At 53.9% G+C, this 20571-nt stretch overlaps 2 protein-coding genes across 2 annotated transcripts; both read left to right on the forward strand.

The window, feature by feature from the left end:
* The first annotated feature begins 5021 nt into the window (after positions 1-5021).
* Positions 5022-11601, forward strand: DNAAF3 (dynein axonemal assembly factor 3). Its single transcript, XM_027860090.1, has 11 exons — positions 5022-5333; positions 5487-5614; positions 5869-5962; positions 6351-6508; positions 7441-7620; positions 7897-8022; positions 8433-8555; positions 9023-9143; positions 9595-9709; positions 10500-10574; positions 10673-11601. The coding sequence occupies exons 1-11, from the start codon at positions 5249-5251 to the stop codon at positions 11346-11348; spliced, it is 1881 nt and encodes a 626-aa protein (XP_027715891.1). The 5' UTR covers positions 5022-5248; the 3' UTR covers positions 11349-11601.
* A 448-nt stretch (positions 11602-12049) lies between these two features.
* Positions 12050-17452, forward strand: TNNI3 (troponin I3, cardiac type). Its single transcript, XM_027860091.1, has 9 exons — positions 12050-12120; positions 12235-12332; positions 12509-12521; positions 12751-12852; positions 13146-13187; positions 13354-13485; positions 13639-13728; positions 16739-16915; positions 17313-17452. The coding sequence occupies exons 1-9, from the start codon at positions 12052-12054 to the stop codon at positions 17394-17396; spliced, it is 807 nt and encodes a 268-aa protein (XP_027715892.1). The 5' UTR covers positions 12050-12051; the 3' UTR covers positions 17397-17452.
* The last annotated feature ends 3119 nt before the right edge of the window (positions 17453-20571 follow it).

Raw genomic sequence — 20571 nt, forward strand, 5'->3', positions numbered from 1 at the left:
TCTCTCTCTCTCTCTCTCTCTCTCTCTCTCTCTCTCTCTCTCTCTCTTCTCTCTCTCCCCGTCTCTCTCTTTCTTTCTCTCTCTTTCTCTCCCTGTCTCTCTCTCCCTTCTCTCTCTCTTCCTCTCTCTCTCTCTCTCTCTCTCTCTTTCTCTCTCTCTCTCTCTCCCCCATCTCTCTCTTTCTCTCTCTTGCTCTGTCTCTCTCTCCCTTCTCTCTCTCCCCTGTCTCTCTCTTTCTCTGTCTCTCTCTTTCTCTGTCTCTCTCTCCCTTCTCTCTCTCCTCCCTGTCTCTCTCTTTCTCTCCCTGTCTCTCTCTCCCTTCTCTCTTCCTCTCTCTCTCTCTCTCTCTCTCTCTCTCTCTCTCACACACACACACACACACACACACACACACACACACACAGAGCAATTGTGCATCACCAGCTGCCTATTGGACGTTTTTAAATGCGTGTCTCACAGGTGCTTCCAACTCAACACGCCCAAAGCAGAACTCTTTGTCTCCCCGTGCCTCTCTCTAACTCCCCTGTTGTTTTTAGGGACTCCACTATCCTCCATCTTGCCAGCCATGGCTTCCCTCGGATGCCTCCCCCGCCCCTCATCTCCAGCAGACATGCCTTGTCCTTCTTCCTCAGACCGTGTCTCTCACGTCCTCCCCCTTCTGGCCACTCTTGTGGCTGCTGCCCTATCTCAGGTCCCCCTGGCTTGCCACTTGACTCCTACCTGGATGATCATCATCCAGCTTCTTCCCTCTCCAGTCCGTCTATACTCAAGCAGCCAATCCCTAAACTAGCATTTATTAAGTTCTGTACCGTATACCAGGCACTGTGCAAAGTGCTGGGGATACAAGGAAAGGCAAAAGCCAGTCGCTGCCCTTGAGGAGATCACAGTCTAATGGAGGAGACAATGTACGAACAAACCATATCTTTTTTTTTTCAGCTAGGCAATGGGGTTAAGTGACTTGCCCAGGGTCACACAGCTAGTAAGTGTCAAGTGTCTGAGACCAGATTTGAACTCAGGTCCTCCTGACTCCAGGGCCAGTGCTCTTTCCATTGCCCTACCTAGCTGCCCCAAACAAACCACATGTGCAGGATGTCATCTCAGAGAGAAAGCACTGGCATTAAGGGGGGTCAGGAAGATTTCTTGCAAAAGGTGGGAATTTAGCTGAGGCTTGAAAGGAGCCAGGGGGCCCAGGAGTAGAGATGAGGGACAACCAGGAAAATGCCTGGAAGTGGGAGATGAAGCGTCTTGTTCAAGGAACAGTAGAGGTCACTGCATCAGCCCCAGAATCCAGTGGAAGGGAACTAGAATAAGAAGGCTGGAAAGATAAGAAGGAACCGGGTTGTGAAAGGCTCAGAAACCAAATGGAGAATTTCATATTTGATCCTGGAGGTAATAAGGAACCACTGTGGTTTAGGAGAAGTGGAGGGGTCTGTGATACGGTCAGACTCTCATTTTTAGGAAGATCACTTTGACAGCTGAGTGGAGGCTGGATTGGAGGCAGGCAGAGCCCCCAGAAATCTGCATCAATAGTCCAGGGGTGAGATGATGAGGGCCTGCACCAGGGTGGGGGGCAGTGTCAGAGGAGAGAAGGGGGCATATAGGAGAGACATCACCAAGGCAGAAATCAAAGGACTTAACTGATTGGATATGTAGTGGGGTGAGAGTGAGGAGTCATGGATAATACCTAGGTTGTAAGCCTGGGAGATGGTGGTGCTTTCTATAGTAATAGGGAAATTGGGAAGAGGGGAGGGTTTGGGAGGAAAGATAATGAGTTTAGTTTTGGACAGGTTGAGTTTAAGAGGTCTATGAGAGTTCCACTCTGAGCTGTCCAATAGGCCATTGGAGACAGGGACTGAAGATTAGAGAGAGGTCAGGGCTGGATAAGGAGATCTGAGAGTCACCTGCATAGAGATGATTATTGGCACCAAAAGAGCTGATGAGATTACCAAATGAAATCATACAGCTTGAAAAGGGCTCAGGCCAAAGTCCACACAGGGACCTCCACACAGTTATCAAAATATTCTTCCTGAAACCCAAATGGACCACGTCCTGCCTCTGCTCACAACCTGAAGGGTTTTCCTATTGCTTCTAGGATGAGATACACCTCCTTTGTTTAATATTTGAAGGTGGTCACAATCTGGCTCCTCCCTGTCTCTCAGAGCTGGTTACACACTGTTCTCTCGTACAGTCTACATTTTAGCCACCTTGATTTACTTACCCATAGAGGACACTCTATTTCCTGCCCCTGTCCCTGTATCCAGGCTGTCTCCCATTCCCAGAATGCACTCCATCCTCACTTCTGCCCCTAGAATTCTTCCCTTCTTTCAGGGCTCAGCTCATGTACTAAGTCTTACAATGAGTGAGCCTCTCCCTCTCCCCTCTGGTGTTAGTGCTCTCTTCCTTCAAAAAAGACCTGAAGATATGTTAGCAATTTGACATAGTAGGCAGGGCACTGGACCAGAAGTCAGGAAGACCTGGGTTCATATCCTGTCTCAGATGCTTACCCGAAATGAAGGGGTTGGACTGAATGATCTCTAACATACCTTTCTGCTCTAAATCTATGATTCTCTGTGTGTCCCCCCCCCCCCCCGCTCCTGTAGGATGCAGATTCCTTTGGAGGATAGGAAATGTCTTCTTAATATCTCTTTATGTTTAATGCCTTGCACATAGTAGGTACTTAATGAATGCTTGTGGGATTGGATTGAGGGAGTAGAGGCTCAAAGTTTGTGACCTCTCAGTCACTAGGGGGCTGGAGGGGAAGAGATGCTTAAGATAATGGAAGGGACAGGAGACCTGAATTCTCAGAAGCCAGGAAGGCTGGAATGGGGACATGATTGCTTCAGTTCCATTTCAATCAGCAAACATTTTTTAAGCACTTACTATGTGCCAGGCACTGCTCTAGGTACTAGGAACACAAAGATGAAAATAAACCAGTACCTACCTTAAGAAGCTGTGTGTGTGTGTGTGTGTGTGTGTTAGTAGGTACACTATATACACAAATGAGTAAACACAAACTCACATTAAAAATCATGGCTACCATTTACATAGCTCTTTGCAAAGTAATGTACATATATGTGTATGATTGTTTTTGTTAAATTTTAAGTTCTGAACTATCTCCCTCCTTCCCTCCCCAACCCACACCAGAGGCTACCATCTGACACAGATTTATAAATATATGTGAAACCATACTATGTATACTTCTATTTATCATTTCTTTCTCTGGAGGTGGATAACATCTTCCTTCACAGGTCCTTTGTAGTTGATTTGAGTATTTATAATACTCAGAGTAACTTAGTGGTTCACAGTTATTCTTTGAACAATATTGCTATTAGTGTTTACAATGTTTTTTTTTGTTTCTGCTCATTTCACTCTTCATTATTTCATTCAAGTCTTTCCATGTTTTTCTGATTCATTGAGCTCATCATTTCTTATAGCACAGTAGTACTCCATCACAATCATATACCACAACTTGTTCAACTATTCCCCAGTTGATAGGCATCCCCTCAATTTCCAGCTCTTTGCCACCACAAAGAGAGCTGCTATAAACATTTTGGAACCCATGGGTTCTTTTCCTTTTTCCCTTATCACCTCGGGAAACATATCATATAGTGGTATTGCTGGGTCAAAGGGTATACACACACACACACACACACACACATATATGTGTGTGTACTATGAACAGTTTAATAACTCTTTGGGGGTAATTCCAGATTGTTCTCCAGAATGGTTGGATCAGTTCACAATTCCACCAATAGTGTATCAGTGTCCCAATTTTTCTATATCTCCTCCAACACTTGTTATTTTCCCCTCCTGCCATTTTAGCCAGTCTGATGGGTGTGGGATGATATCTCAAAGTTGTTTTAATCTCCATTTCTCTAATAGACAATGATTTAGAGCTTTTTTTTAATATGACTATGTATAGCTTTGATTTCTTCGTTGAAAAACTGCCTGTTCATATCCTTTGACCATTTATCAACTGGAGAATAACTCATAGTCATAAATTCGACGAAGTCCTCTATGTATTTGAGATATGAGACCTTTATCTGAGAAACTGTCTATAAATCCCCTCCCCCCATTTTCTGCTTTCCTTCTAATCTTGGCTACATTTTTACAACCCCCTTCTAATTTAATTTACTCAAACTCGTCCATTTTACACCTCACAACGCTCTTGTTTATTAATATGTACATCGTTTTGTAGGATGCTCATAACAACCCTGAGAGGTAGGTGGTGGCACCCGGGCTAAGCTTTGGAGCTAGCCCTAGGGGGTGAAAACACACCCACCGATCTGGGAAGCCAGTTGTGCAAGGCAGGCGCTAGATGGCTCTGTACGAGGAACAGCTAGCGAAGGAAAGAGGGAGAAAGAGGGGAATTGATACAGCCTCAAACTCCCGGAGGCATCAATGATTAGCGGAGGGACAGGATCAGGGATGCGCTTTAGGAAATGCCGCCGACGGCTGAGTGTAGGATGGACGGGGAGAGCCTGGAGGCAGGGAGCCCAGGGAGGAGGCCATTGGGCTAACCCTAGCTCTGACTGCGAGGTGATCAGGGACTGCATCGCCGCGCGTTTACCTTGGACCTGGAGTCGCCTGGGGTAACGGGTTCTAGTCTTTCGAATCCAGGCTGTCATTGGCCCGACCGTTGCCAGGGGCGACCACTTCCCAGCTGGGGTCTGCCTTCGGTCCCCGCCCCGTGGGCCTCACCACACGCTACCATTGGCTCTTACGCTGCCAGGAGCAACCGCGTCCTCTCCGACGCTAGAGGAGCCTGGTGGCCCCCACCGCGCGCTCCCGTTGGCCGGCAAGTGGGGCACCGCGAGCTTCCATTGACCCGTTGGTTGGAAGGGGCGGGTCCGGAGAGGAGAAGCGTCTTTGAGGGGGCAAAAAGGAGCGAGAGACTGGTTTTAGGGCCCCAGGGCGGAGGGGTGGGGTGGGGAATTGGGGGTTCTCGGAGTGCGGGGAACCCTGAGGCAGGGATTGGGGAGGAAGAAGGGGGAGAGTCGTCCAGCATCCTAGGAGGGGAGCGGCCGCATAGAGGGGGAGGGTTCCAGGGTCCGCACCCGGGTTTATGAGAATTCTAGCTCGGTATATCGGTTTACGGTCCCCTCTCAACCCTCAGAACAGAACAGAGGGGCGGGACGGGCAGCGGGGATTGAGGGGAGTCCACAGGTAGGCAGGAGGCGGGGTATTCGGACTCCTGGGCAGTGCTTGGAGATCCTCGCTTAGCTTGGGAGCTATCCCCCGAAGGGCGATGACTACCGTGACCGGCTCGGGCGAAGGCTTCGGCTCGGTGGCCTGGTGGGGCCTGTCCCCAGCGCTGGATCTGCAGGCCGAGTGTGAGCCCCCGGATCTTTGGCTCAGTCCTAAGAAGCCTCTGGGCTGGGTTGGCTAGGGGCCTGGGAAGAGCGGCAGGGCTAGGAGAGGGAGGCAGGGAAGCCCGACCGAGGGGCGAGGCGTGTGATCCGAAATCCTCTCTGTCCCTATCCCAGGCCCTCCCGATGCCTCCAGCCCCGGGGACCCCCCGGAACTCGACATTCTTCTCCTGGGCTCGGTGGACGCACGGCATATTCTGCGGACCCTGGCCCAGGCTCAGCTCTGGCCCCTTCGGAGGCTCAACGTGAGCAGGGCTCCCCGAGGGGGCTGGGGATGGGTCCTGGGTCGTGCGACAGGGGGTGGAGGCGGGACACGTCTGCTTTTGGTCTCCGTATGCCCAGTGCGGAGCATACTTTCAGCACACAGTAGACGCTTAAAGACTACTTGGGAGGTGCCAGTTGGTTTGGATGAAGGAGGCCCCCTGGGAGGGGAGGGGGCAGGGACTGACCGCTATCCCTGATCCTGGGCTTCCCCATCTTTTCTCACGACTGATCCCAGTTCTTCGTACTGGAGAACAACCTGGAGGCGGTGGCCCGCCAAATTCTAATCCTCAACCTGGCCTTCGAGCCTCCGGAGAAGATGGGCCTTCAAGGTGAGCCCAGCGGAGGCTGCGGTTCAATATCCCCAACCCAGCCCAGGGCCCAAGCATCCGGATGTTCCCTCAGGGAGGCAGGCGTCCATGTTCTCAGAGACTGCCCCCTTCCAGGGCCCAGGCGTCCCAGCTCCCAAATCAGCTCCCGTCTGGATTCCGGAAATCCTTATTCCTAGTCTTGCAGTCGGGGACTCAAGAGTCCGTTTCCAGTCTTTGCCCTCTTGGGGACCCAGGAATCCCTACTCCCAGCCCCATCTATCGGGGACCCAGGCGTCCCTGCTCCCAGCCCCCATACTGTTGGGGGCCCAGGCGTCCCTGCTCCTTGACCTTTCCCCGTCCGGGACCCAGCAGTCCCTGCTCTCAGCCGCCCTCTCCCCCTTCCCCCCAGAAAAGAGCGAGATGTTCTTGGAGTTATGGGGGAACGGGCTCGTGCGGACCCAGGTGGCCGAGTACGTTCGAACTCAGTCTCAGCGCATGCGCCGCCTCTTGCCTGAGCCGGATGACCTAGCGGCCCAGCTTCCCCAGCTCAGCCTGGAAGCGCTCAAGGTTGGGGGGGGGGGCAGGGCAGGGACTCGCCAAGCGCCCCGGGTGGGGGTGCTCAGCTACAGCCCTGGGGCTATAGAGGGGGACACTCCTTTCTGTCTCTTCTTCCTCTTCCAAGCACTAGCCAAATCTGCCATACCTCCAAATTCTTTCTCATCTCTACCTTCCCTTCACTTCCAAGCCAATACCCTCCTTCAGGCCTCATCACCTCTCACTCTGGCCAGGGCGATGGCCTTCTAACAGGGCTCCCAGACTCAAATCTCTGCCCTATCGAGTTCATCCTCCAAATGGCTTCCAAAGTGATGGTCCTGAGGCACGAATGCGGCCCTGTCACTCCCTGCTCCAGGAGATCCAATGGCTTATTGTTACCTCTAAGATCAAGAGAAACTTCTAGCTGACAGTCAAAGCACTTCACCACGTGGCCTCAACTTACCCTTTCTGCTTTAGTTTTCGTTATTCACCCCACTATGGTCCAGTTAGATTGGTTTTCTTGTTTTTCCTCAAATAGATTATTAGCCCTCCTATCCCTACTCATCTCAAGAAATGGATGGATGGATGAATGGATGGAAAGTGTTTATGAAGTGACTTTTATAGGTCAGACTCAGGGTTCGGCACTGGGAATCCAAGGGCAGCGGCAGTAATTGTACTTGTCCTTGATAGGATGGAGGGATGGATGAATAAAGGATGGGTGCATGTGTGGATGGATGAGTGAAGGATGGATGGATGGAGAGAAAACACTTCTGAAGCACCTCTTATGGGTCGGGCTCAGGGTTGGGCACTGGGGATTCAAAGGCGAAAGTCCAGCGTTAGTCCCTGCCCTGGAAAAGCTTCCATTCCAGCTCTGCTTATCCTTATCCTAGTTTTTTGCTTTCTGGGTCCCTGCCTCCTGAGCCAGTTTCCCATCCCCATCTAGTCCCGTCTCTTTCTACCCTCAGTTTCGGGAGCGGGACTCGCTGGAGGCCGTGTTCATTTTCTGGGCAGCCTCCGAGGCCGAGGCCTCCTTCCCCCTGAGCCGCTTGTGGGACTCTCGACTCCGAGGCTATCTGGGCTCCCGCTACGACGCCCGGCGGGGGGTCAGCGACTGGGACTTGCATATGAAGCTGCATGACCGAGGGGTGAGCGCTCCTGGACGGCCGGGGTCCCTAGGAGGCTTGTGAGAAGAAAAGAACTACCATTCCCAGCAGGCAGCAGGGGAATGTCATTGGAAGGCTTCCTAAGCTTCTCCCGGAGCTTCCTGGGAAATGTAGTTTTAGGCTCCTCCGCACTGGGTCATATGGCCGCTTTAGGGATTGGGAGGCTGATCGCCTACCTTCCTGAAGAGGTGGGGAGGTCAAGGATGTGGGGAGGATTCCTGGGCCCTTGAGCCCCTCCTCTCTTCCTCTGCCTCTCAGGCCCGGGTCATCAACAGCCAAGAGTTTCGTCGCTGGCGGGAAACCAGTGTGGCCTTCGAGATTCGGGATGCTTCGGCCTATCAACTCCCAAACCGGACCCTGGCGTCTGGGCGTCTGATGAGCCATGTGCGTGCTCTAGGCCTGTTCCCATCTCTCAGCGCTGGGGGAACCAGACTTCATCTCCCAATTTCTCATCTCAAGGGGGCCCAGTCCCCCTGTCCCCTCCAGCCTTGGGGATCCAGGAGTCTTGAGCCCCACTCACCATCTCAGGGGACCCTAACCCTGTCCACCATCTCAGGGGATCCAAAAGTTCTGGTCTCCGTCCACTATCTCAAGGGTCCGAGGGAGTTCTGGTCTTCCCCGCCTCAGTCCTTTATTTCAGGGGAGCTGGGCCTTCAGGTTCCCAGCCCTTTGTCCTCAAGGTCCCAGTAGTTCACATTCTAAGCTTCCGACTTTAGAGGACACGTGTCCCTACTTCAGTCTCTTTGTGGACTCAGATGTCCAACAGTTGAGCAATGTCTCTCCTCCAACCTCAGCGTGGTGAGCGAGTGGCTGTGCGAGGCTATTGGGGGGATGTGGCTACCGGACCCTTCGTGGCCTTTGGCATCGAGTCCGATGATCAGAGTCTCCTGCTGACCCGCAACGGAACCCCCGTCAAGGTGTCCGCCTGGGCCCCACCTCCAGGGCTTCTCCCTTCCTCTTGTTCTGTCCTGTCGGCAGATCTAAGGCCTTCTTAACTCTATCTCTTGCTTCTCTTTCCCTGTATCCTTGTCTCCTCCCCCCTCTTGAGTGGTTCTATCTCTTACACTCAGAATCTCTGGTTCCATCCCCCTCTGAGTCTTTCTATTTGTCTCTTCCCCCTCTCAGTGATTCTGTCTCTCAAGTTCAGTGTCGCTGGCACTCTCTCGTTTTGGCTTTGTGATTCTCTCGGACTCAAGGTCTATGGTACCAGTATCTCTCCATCTTCTGGAAGCCGGGAGAACTTCAGGCCCCATCCCCATCTATGTCTCTCTCCTTTTCTCAGAGTCTTCCCTTTCTCGGGTCCCCCAACCCCCAACAGCTCCACTCCATGGCTCCGCCCATTTCTCTAGGCCCCGCCCACATTTACTGCCCATCTCTCCCACAGTGCGCTGGTGAGATCTCCTTGCACAACGTCACCTCGTTGTTTCGAAGCCTAGTGGCAGCCGGGAAGGAGGTGTCTGGGGCCGAACCTGAGGTCGAGGCAGAGGGCAGGGCCCCCGGCTCTGGTGAGAAGGGACAGGAGGCTCCCCAAACTTTCCTTCTTCTAAGTACTAGCAGCTCCCTCTCCCCCACTTAGGGCTCTTAGAGACCATCTGGATTCCCAGAGGGGAAACTGAGGCCAAGAGGAGGGATAGAACTAGCCCAAGGACACGTGGAGGGTCAGGGTCAACACCTGCACTAGAGGGAGGGAAGATCAGAGTCCTGTCTAGAAGTTTTCCCAAGTCTTTCTCAGCCAGGGTTGGAGGTTGGAGAAGGGTCTTGTGCGTATTTGTGGTGTGTATATGTGTGTAACAGGACAGGACAGGAAAGGCAAGGCTGGTAGTGCGAGGGCTCCGAGGAAAGTGAGGTGTGGTGTCCCCGCCGCCATCCTCTTCTTCCTCTACTTTCTCCTCCTTCCCCTTCTCTCTGGCATTGCGTGCCTCTCTTTTATTTTCTCCCGATCTCCTTCGGTTTCAGACCCTGCGAGCTCCAGACCTTTCCGGGTCCACTTCCTGCCCCTGGGGGCCGCCCCGACCCTGCACCATCGACATCGCTTCTGCAGCCGCTTTCACCTTCTCTACGTGTCCTGCGGGTAACTGAGGGCTGGTTCCCCTGCTCCGCTAGCCCAGGCCGCCTCAGGAATCCAGTAGTCAGTCTTAAGGCCCTAAGCCCTTCCTCCCTCCCACCCAGGCGGCCTGAGTCGCCTCTTTCTCTTCCTTTAGGGACTTGGGCGTCCTGAACCGTCAGCCCCGTTATCTTCTCCCTTCCAGAGGGAATCTTGATCCCCTAAACTTCACCCCAGTCAATCCTAAGTGCTGATCTCCCGTCCTCTCTTCCCTCAGACTCAGGTGTTCTGGTTCTTCCAGCCCTCTCCTCCTCTCTCAGAGACTCGGGTGCTCTGAGCCCCCAGTTATCTGTTCAGGGACTCATTCGTCTTGATTACTCACCCCCTCCTCTCTCAGGGATTCCGGTGTCCCGATTCCCAGCCCCTCGTCTCTGACAGACCCAGGAGCACAGATTCCCAGGCCTCTTCTCCAGGAAACGGGGGGGAGGGGAGGACACCCAGACATCCTGATTGTTCCAGGTCCTCCTCCCTCAGGGACATAGAAGCACTGATCCCTCTGCCCTCTCCTCCCGGGACTCTAGGAACACTGGACCCCATGCCCTCTTCTCCCAGGGACCCCAGGAGTCCCGATCCCTCAGACCTCTCCCTCGGTGACCCGAGTTCTGATCTCCAGCCCTTCGTGTCTCAGGGATCCAGGAGCACAGATCTCCCTGCCCTCTCCTCCCTCGGGGAACCTAGGAGCACTGTTCTCCAGCCCTCTTCTCCTGGTGCTTGGGGAGCCAGGTGTCCTGATTCGTCCTTCTCCATCTTTCTGCAGGATGGTCCACCAGCTGAGCCCGGAGCTGGGGGCCTGCGTGGCTCCTGGGGGACGCCTGGTGGTGGAATTGGCTAGGTGAGTGCTGTCCGCACGCCCAGGGTGCTGAGGGAGCGGGGGCCACGACCTGGGAGCCCTGACTCCTGGTTCCCTGACTCTCTCCCATCCGTCCTCAGGTACCTTGTGGACTTGCGGCCTAACCAGCTAGAGAGTTTCTCTGGTCGGGTCCGGGAGCTGGCTGAGGCTGCTGGCTTCGTACCAGAGTCCCACGAGGGTCCCCCCGAAACCTTCGCCCGCTTCTCTCGCAAGCCCCAGCCGGGCCTAGATGGCCCACCTCCCCAGGGTGCCTCGTGTGTATGTCAGAAGGCCGAAGCCCCGCCCCTTGATAGCTTGACTCCTCCCTCAGAGGTTTTGATCCCGCCTCCTGGGGCCTCTGAGCCCGCCCCCTCTGAAATTCTGAGTTCATCGTCAAATGAAGATGCTCCTGTGCTAACCCCGCCCCCTGAGGATTCAGAGTCCGCCCCCTCTGAAATTCTGAGCCCATCGTCAAATGAGGATGCTGCTGTGCCGACCCCTCCCTTTGAGGATTCGGAGCTCGCACCCTCTGGCATTCTTAGACCAACCGCTAGTCCTGCCGTAGCGGGAACGCTGAGCGGGCCCCTTGACACCATGACTCCGCCCTCAGATTCTGAGCCTGCCTACGGATGCGGAGCTAGGGCCCCTGGAATTCTGACTCCGTCCCCTGGGAACTCCGACCCCTCCCTCTCTGGCATTCTGAGCCCTGCCCGGGGTCCTGATGATCTTGGAATGCCCTCTGGGAAGCCCGGTCACCTCTCTTCCCCAAAACTCTGACCCCACCTTCGGCATCTCCGAACCTCCCCCGCCCCCGACAATTCCGCGTTTGGCTCCGGATCCTCAGGCTCATGGGACCCTGACTTCACCGCTGAATTCTAGCTGGGACCCCTTGGTCCCCGAATTCTCCCTGCCCCTCCCCCCACCGTCCACGACTATCTTGGCTCCAGAATTCTGATCCTGCTCCCTGGAATTCTGAGGCTCGCAGGATTTTGACCTCCCAGGGAGTCAGGACTTGTTAGAATAAAGAGAGTCGGACCCTATCAAAAGTCTGTGATCTGAGGGGGAGTGCGGCACGTCGCCACCGCCTTAAGGACAGAGGATAGCTCTCAGGACTCCTGGGTCCCCAAGAAAAATGGATCTGGGGCTCAGGATACCTTGCTTCCAGAGGGAGGAGGGTCTGGGTTTCACGACGTCCCGGAGTGAGGAATGCGCTAGATAAGCAACACGCCTGGGTTTCAGGGACCAAATAGGTTGAGGCTCAAGGTGCCTTAGCCTTGAAGGGAGGAGGGGCTGGAGAATCCAAACCGGTGCGTCCCCAAGGGAGAATGGGTTGGGGACTAAGAAGTCTAGGCCCCGAAGAGGAAGGCTCTAGGGAAAGAGAACCCCTGGGTCCCAGAGATAAGATGCGATGCGGCTCAAGGTTGCGTAGGGAGGAGGAAACAGGACGAGAACATTCTGAGTCCCCAGAAGCGGGGGTCAGATGATCAGGACCTCTGCTTCCGTGAGGGAGGAGGGGCTGGCGTATCGGGATTCTTGGCTCCCTATGGAGGTGGGACTGAGAGAGGGAGGGAATGGACAGACACGGGCATCTCCCTCCCCCTCGGCGCCCCCTTATCTCCCCAGCGGACAGTATATTTAGCCTCAGGCTCGGCTTTTATCGCAGTGTTCCCAGAGGAGCCTGAGGAGAGCAAAGCTAGCAGACCCCAGCCCCCCAAGGTCATCCGGGAGACTCGTCCAGTGCCCTTCCAACATGGCAGAGGAGTGAGTGTTGTCTCGGTGGCACGGACGCTTGGGTCCCTGGAGGGGCGGGAATCAAGACCAAGGTCCCTGTGTGGAATTAAACTCGTCCTGGTTTGTCCTGGACCTGAGAGGGCAGGGAGGAGGCAAGGTGATTGCCCATCACCAGTGCAGTAACACCCCCCCCCTTCTCTCTACAGGAGCAGAGACACGGTGAGAAAAGGAGAGAAGGGAAGGGGGCCTCGGAGCTGGGGGCCAGGGACTCCTGGATCCCTAAAGAGGGAGCGGGATGGGATGAGGACATCGGGAACTTGGAGGACGTGGGGTGGAGGCTTGCAGGCCTGGGCCTCCCTTGGGCGGGGGGCGGGGCCCTGGGGTTCCTCGAAGAGACGACCCTTCGGGCGTAGGGCCTCGGAGCCCAGCTGACCCGGGTCTCCTCCAGTTCCCGGCGGGATCGCCACCCGCACCCAGCCCGGCGGCACCCCCAGTTCGACGTCGCTCGTCAGTCAACTACCGCGCCTATGCCACCGAGCCTCACGCCAAGGTGAGAAGCCAGCGCCTGAGTGCGGGGTGTGAGCTCTGGTGGTGGTGGTGGTGGGGGCGGGCCTGGGCCCTTGGGATCCTTGGAGCCCTGCCCTCCCACGACCGATTCTGTAGGGGCATTGGGGTTCTGGCCCTGCCCCAGAACAATACCCCACCTCGTGGGCCTCTGGCCCCGCCCCGAATTCTAACTGCTCCCTGGGGATTCTGCCCCACCCTTGAATTCCAGCCCCCCCTTCCCCCCAGATTCGATTTCTCTCCCCTCCCCATCCTGACCCCTGTCTTTGCCTCCCGCAGAAAAAGTCCAAGATCTCGGCTTCTCGGAAACTGCAGCTGAAGGTGAGGGGCGGGGCCTGGGAGGGAGCGATCCGACAGTCACTCAAGCCGCCCGTGGGAAGTGCTGGGAGTGCACGAGCCGGAGAGCCCGGCCGAGGGGCAGCAGACAGGGAGTTTCCCTCGGCAGTGGCTTCGCTCGCCTCCCAGCTGGGCTCTCTTTCCTCCTCAGACCCTGATGCTGCAGATCGCCAAGCAGGAGTTGGAGCGAGAGGGGGACGATCGGCGTGGGGAGAAGGGCCGCGTGCTCGGGGAGCGTTGTGCTCCCGTGGAGCTGGCCGGGCTCGGGGTCGCCGAGCTGCAGGTATTAGGAGACACGGGGATCCTGAATCCCCCTCCCCGCCTCCATCAGGGATCCAAGGGGCCGTCTCCATCCTACTCCCCGCCCGGGGTGTCTGGCATTGAGCCCCCAGAAGATACCCTGTAGGGACCCAGGCGTCCTCCCCTCTTCCCTCAGGAGCTGTGTCGGGAACTTCATGCCAGAGTGGACAAGGTGGATGAAGAGAGATATGATTTGGAAGCCAAAGTTACGAAGAATGTCACCGAGGTAGGGAGCACAGGGGACAGGTGAGCACTTGGCCTAGGGTCGGGGTGGAGGCAGCCAAAGGAGGACTTGGGGTCCATGCCCCTAGGATTACAGAGGAAGGAGCTGGACAAGTCCCCGGAAGGGAAGGGACCCACCTATCCCTGTGGGACCAAGCCCTGCTCTTCAGGACGCCAAGTCACTCAGAGACAGGGTGCGTGAGCCAGGAATCTGTCTGATGTCCCAGAGGACCAAAGTGAAGAACTTGCCTGAAGATTACACGTTCTGAGTCCCAGCGAGGGAACTGGCCTGCCCATGCCGGGTGGAGAACAGACATGTCCAAATCTCTAGCCTGCTAACCCTGGATTCTTTCCAACCCCACAATTCCATGCCAAGAAGCCTGCCCCTGAGGAAAGGCTTCTAGAGGCCAGGCGGGGCACCTTCCAGCTGCCTCAAAGCTTTCCTCTGTACAGGGAGCCTGGACAGTTCCTGCTGCCCCCTCGTGGCCAGCCTCGGAAGGGGAGAAGACCTCAGACGGAGAGTGCCCTGAGCCCTGCATCTTCTCCCTCCTGCACCAGCCCAATCTTCCAAAAGGGCACAGCAGCCCTCCCCCTGACTGCAGGCTTCCCATCTCCTGCTGTGCCAGTCCTGGGAGGGTAGAGGGGTGGTGCCCTCCATCCCCACACCTGGTCATACCCTTCACATCCCAGTGACTCATCTGTAGATTAGGACCCAAACCTACTTCCTCCCACCTGATTCCCCTTGCCCATCCCCACAACCTCCCACCCTGAAGTTCCAGCCTAACTCCCCACAGCCCTTCCACTGTGCCCTCTGGGATGCTTGGTCCTTTACTTCAATCTGTTTCTCTCCCGCTCCATCCATCTACTCTTACTGAAACCTGGCTTCTCCCTGAAGACACAGCCTCCCTGGCTGCCTCTCCAGGACTGGCCACACCGTCATTCATTCTCTCGCCTCACCGGTCAAGGTTCCCCTTAGCTGCCTCCAGGTTCTCCCCTTCCTCCATCCCTCCGTGGCCTCTCCTCCTTTGAGGTTCATGCCAATCATATCTCCCACCCAATCACAATCCTGGCAGCTATTGTGTCACCTTCCTCCCTCAGTGAGTTTGGTCCCTGGCTCACAATGTTTCTCTTCTCCCCAACATCCTACGGCACTTTAACATACTTACAGACTCTCCATCAAACACCCTGACCACTCAGTTCCTCAACCTACTCACTTCCCAGGAGTCACTCTGCCACCCTGCCTCATCTCCATGTTCAAGGTTTCTGAAATCCCCTAATCTGACCATAATCTCTCGGGTTTTCACCTCTCCCTCTGCCTCCCCTTACATAACCGCTCTTCATCCTCACCGTGACCTCCAAGCCCTTGACTCCACAGTCCTCTCCCAGGCCATCTCCCCTGCTCCAGCCACTCTATCTCGTCTCCCCATTTTAACCCCTTGGTGAACCAATTCAACTCTACACTGTCCTCCTCTCTTGGATTGCTAGTGCCCTTTATTGTTTTTGCCTATTGTGTCCAAGCTTCAACCTTGGATCACTCCCACCATGCACTCCTACTCACATGCTGCTGATGAAGGTGGAGAGAATCATGCAGCCATTCTGACTGGACCTTTACAAACTTGCTATACAACCTCCACTGGGCCCTCACTGCTGCCAGGCAATCCTGCTATACCTGCCTTATTAACTCACTTTCCCACTGCCTACAGTGATTCTTCTAAACCTTCTCATCCCTCCTCAAACCTCCCATGGTTCCCCCTCCCCCTGCTCTCTCAGCTGAGACCCTGCCTCCTATTCTACTGAAAAATTAGAGGTCATTCACCATGAACTCCCTCTTCTCCTCACCTCTTCCCCATCTCCTATCACTCAAGTGTCTTCTGCCCTTCTCTCCTCCTTCCCCCATCTCACACGAAGAGGTGATCTTACTCCTGACCAAGGCTGCCTCCTCTACTTGCTCAGATGATCCCATTCCATCCCATCTCCTCCAACAGATCGACCCCTCTGCCATCTCTTTCTTTCACTTGTCTTCATTCTCTCCCTCTCTCCTAGTTCATTCCCTACTGCCTACAAACATGCCCATGTCTCCCCCTACTGAAAAACCCCTCCCTTGATCTTTCTGTCCCTGCAGACTATGGTCTTATATCTCTTCTGCCCTTTGTAGCTAAACTCCTAGAGTCTCTGGGCATTCTCCAAACCCTCTTAATTCTAGTGCCCTCCTTCTGTCAATTATTTCCTATTTATCCTGTATATAGCTTGCTTTGTATATATTTGTTTGCATACTGTCTCTGCCATTAGATTTGTGAGCCAGGCACTAGGCTAAGCACAGGAGATACAAAGAAGGATGAAAGACAGTTTCTGTGCTCAAGGAGGTCACAAGAAGCAAACAGTTATGGACAGACAAGGTCTAGGCAGGAGAAATGGGAAACAGTCTCAGAGGGCCGGAGATAAAGGAGAACCAGGAAAGGCTTCCAGGAGAAGGCACAACTTTGGGTAGGACCTAAAGGAAGCTGGGAGGCCGAGGTGAGGAAAGATAGTCAGGGAAAATGTGTGTATGTGGAAACTGTGGGAGGCTGGATTCACCTCACCTATTATTTATAAAAATAATAGTATTAACAATAAAAGAATGCTTATAAGGTTTACAAAATGCATTTCTCATAACAAACCTGCCAAGAGGTTGTTGGAGGGTTATTATTTTCTTTAGATAGACGAGGAAACTGAGGCTCAGTAAAATGGAGTGACTTGCTTTTCTAGGCTTACAAGATTGAGAGCTGGGAGAGCCCTTAGACATCATCCAGTTTTACAGTTTTACAGATGAAGAAACTGAGGCTCAGAGAAGGGCAGGAACTTGCTCCCAGTCATGAAGCTAGTGTCAAAACAGTGACTCGAACTTGGGTCCTCTGATTTGGGGTGGGGCTCTTCCCACAATTCGGGCTGTATTGTTGGGGGGACACACATTGGGGAGGGGCATACAACCGAGGGTGAGGAATCCACATCTGCTCCCCTCCTGCCTTACTCCCCAGATTGCTGACCTGACCCAGAAAATCTTTGACCTGAGAGGAAAGTTCAAGCGTCCAGCCCTGCGGAGGGTGCGGATCTCAGCAGATGCCATGATGCAGGCCCTGCTGGGGGCCCGAGCCAAAGAGTCCCTGGACCTCAGGGCTCATCTCAAGCAGGTGAAGAAGGATGACACAGAGAAGGTGAGACTGGCTAAGTCCTTGGTGCTGGGACATTCCCTCACTCACTCAATCATCAAGCATTCACCATCCACCTACTTACTACAGGCCAGGCACTGTGCTAAGGGCCCGGGGCACAACGACAGAGTCTCTGATCTCTGGGGCTTACCCTGGAGCCAGGAGCCCCTTCATGTAGCCATATAGCTGAGCCCTGAAGGAAAGATGGGAGATAGGAGCTGGGAGCCGGGGTTCCATCAACCGGGAAGAAACTGAGGTGCTTGGAAGTGAGCCCTAGGCAAAGCAGAGTGGACAAATGAACCAAGGCAGGGGGCGTGGGGAGGAAGAATCAATCCAGGGTCTCAGGAGGTGGGTGATGCAAGGCCTGGGAAGCAGCTTCCTGACCCAGGTCTCCTCCCTGCAGGAAAGCCGAGAAGTAGGAGACTGGAGAAAGAACATTGACGCCCTGAGCGGGATGGAAGGGCGGAAGAAGAAGTTTGAAGGCTGATGGGGTCAAGCAGTGGTCTCCCCTTCAACAAACCTGGGCCCAAGCCCAGACTTGAATAAAGCTCTCTCTGAGTAGGGGTTACTGAGTGTTTGTCTGGGGATGCCACCCTGGGAACCCCTAGTGGAGTCTGGGCATAAAGCACTGTGTGCCCCGAGGCAGGTCAGAGCCCTCCCTGAGCCACAATATCCTTACCAGTAAAACAAACATGGGGAAACTCCAGGATCTCAAAGCCCCTTGTAACTGATGGTCTACATTTTATTGTCTTAACTTTGTCCTGAGGTGCCTTGTGGCCTTGGTGGAGTCCATTCCTTTGCAGTTTGTCCACCTATAAAATGAGAGGACTGTACCCAGGGATCTGGCCATCCTTCCAGCTGGGTGATTCTGCTGTTTCCTATTACTTCGAGATCTTTGACAAGGAACTTGCCCAGTCTGGAGCTCTTTCTCTGTTTAAGGGAGGGGGTCTGGCGTCTTGATCAATCAGACAATAAGCGGGGAGAGCATGCTATGTGCCAGACCCTGAGCTAAGCAACGGGAAAGCAAACTCAAAGTGAGGCTATTCCTGCCCTCAGTGAGGCTACATTCTTCTAGAATCCAGGAGGGCCTCTAAATAAATACCAGACGTACTTAAAATAAATACCCAAGGATGGGCTGGGTGGGTTGGGACAGATTGAACAGAGCTGGAAGATCCCAAGAAGCAACATTGAGGAGGGAGGGCATTGCTGGCAAAGCTTGGAGGTGGGAAAGTCTGTGCGTAGAGGACTAGGATGAAGGCTAACCTGGATAGAGCCTAGAGCTCAAGGGAGGAGTGACAACCAAACTGTGGATGGCATAAAGGCCACGTGTGGCCACAGGAGCCGCTGAAGCTTGAGCGGAGGTCACACTGCACTCTGTCAGTCTCGATGGTAGCTGTGCAGGCAGGAGCGACCTTGGAGGCCCCTGTGATCCTGGTGTTGGGGGGCAGAGGCAGAGCCCCCGATCTGAAGTCAGAGGAGGGCCTGGGTTCCAGCCCCAGCTTTGCCTTTTCCTTCCTGGGGAGCCTTTGGCAGGTGCCTCCTCATATTACAGAGTATTACTGTTATAGCCAGTGATCTCTAAGGGCCTTTCCAGCTCTGTCAGTCAATAGTTTTATTTAGGACCCATCAAAGTTATGGTGGAGCATCAGTTACCGAGGAGATGAGGGATTCCAGGGACCTGGCCAGGCCAGCCTGGAGCCAGATAGATCAGGGTCATGGGGGGCATGGCTTCAGGCTGAGAACTGTCCTGGAGCTGATCTGCCTGCCTCCCTCATGCCAGGACACCCTCCCCACCCCACCCGCACACCTGTCATCTCCATTTAGGTCCTGATGTCACTAAAGGGAAATTTTGATGGGAGACAAAGCAGAGGGGGAGGGGAAGAGGAGACAATGAGAGAAACAAACATTAGTGGCCAGTGATAGAAATGGAGAGATCTCAGAGACACTCGGGGAGATAGAGACAAAAAACCAGACAGAGAGAGGAAAAAAGAGGAAATTCATGGTCTATGACAACAGTTGAAGGAACTGGGAATGTTTAGCATGGAAATGTTTGTAGCAGAAAGAGCTTTGTTCACCTCTTTGAATGGCTATCTTGGGGAAGAGGAATGGGCAGAACTAGGAATGATGGGTGGACTTGCATGAGGCTTGGTGTGAGGAAAAAGTCAGTTGTGGTGATCCAAAGTGAAATGGGTTTCCTCCTTGGCTTCCAGTAGAGACTGAATGACGAATTGCTGAGTTTATAGGAGAGCAATCACGGAGGGCTCATTCAACTTTTAAAAGTTTATGAGACAAAGAAATTTGGGAACCACAGAAAAGAGAAGGAAATAGACTGAAAGAAAGAAGAGAGACAGAGGGAGAAAGAGACACAGAGGCAGAAGGAGACCAGGTATGAACGACAGAAGAGAGAGAAACAGATCGGGGGGAGAGTGCAGATATGGATGGGTCAGCCAAGAAGTGTTTTTAAGCAATTACTTTGTGCCAGGCCGGTGCTAATCAATGGGGATAAAATCAAAAGGCAAAATGCAGTGGGTTTCCCCCAGGAGCTTACAGTCTCATGGATGAGACAACAGGCACACCACTAGGTACACACAAGTCATATGCAACATCAATGGAGGGAAAGCACCAGCAGTTGGGGAGGGGACATGAGGGCTTCCTGCACCAGGTGGGATTGCAGTGGATGCTTGAAGGAAGCTGGGGAGACTAGGAACTGGAGTTGAGGAGGGCCAGCATTCCAGGCATGGGGGACAGCTAGGGTAAAAGCATGGAGCTGGGGAATCAAATGTTCTGTCTGAGGAACGGTAAGAAGGTCATTTTCTTTGGATCATATCATATATAAAGGGGAGTAAAATGTAAGAAGATTGGAAAGGGGTGTGTGTGTGTGGAGGGGGGGAGACAAAGGGTGTCAATGAATGTCTTTAAAAGACAAACAGGATTGTTTTATATTTGATCCTGAAGGTGATGGGGAGCCACTAGAGGGGAGAGGAGACAGACAGAGTAAGAGAGACAGAGAGGAGATACTTGCACTTTAGACAATTGACTTTGTTAGCTGAGTAGAGGATGGATTGAGGTGGGAAATGGGCCTGTGGGGATGTGTGACTGGAGAGAAGGAAACCAAGGAAGGAGAGAAAGAGAAAGTAAGAAAGAAAGAAAAAGAGGAAGGAGGGAAGAAGGAAGGAAAGGAAGAAAGAAAGGAAGGAAGAGTCTGGGATCTTTGGAGACACAAAGAGACCGAGAAACCCAAAGAAAGAAATACAGGGGAAAAAAGGAAAGGAGTCTGAAAACAATAGAAGAGGGGTAAATCCTCCCCTCCTCCCCCATCACAGATGAAGACTAGAAAGACACACAACAAAAAGACAGAAAGGGTCCAGGCAGAAGACAGACAGGAGGGGAGACAGACAGAAAGGGAGTCAGAAATGGAGCAAGGGTGACGCCAAAGTTGAAGGGAGGAGGAGGAGGAGGAGGAGCCCATAACTGGCTCTGCCTCAGAGACCCCGGGATATCTTTGGAGGCTTCCCCCCTCCGCCAGGCTAGGGCTATAAAGCTTCTGTGTCCCTGACTCACAGCAACTGTTCCAGCCTCAATCAAACCCTTGTGCTTTACGGAAGCCTCAGCCCCAGGTAATGAAGCCTTCCCATGCCCCATGCCACTATTGCTGACCTCCT

The sequence above is a fragment of the Vombatus ursinus genome, unplaced genomic scaffold, assembly GCF_900497805.2.
Source record: "Vombatus ursinus unplaced genomic scaffold, bare-nosed wombat genome assembly UNPS02014175.1, whole genome shotgun sequence".
NCBI lineage: Eukaryota > Metazoa > Chordata > Mammalia > Diprotodontia > Vombatidae > Vombatus > Vombatus ursinus.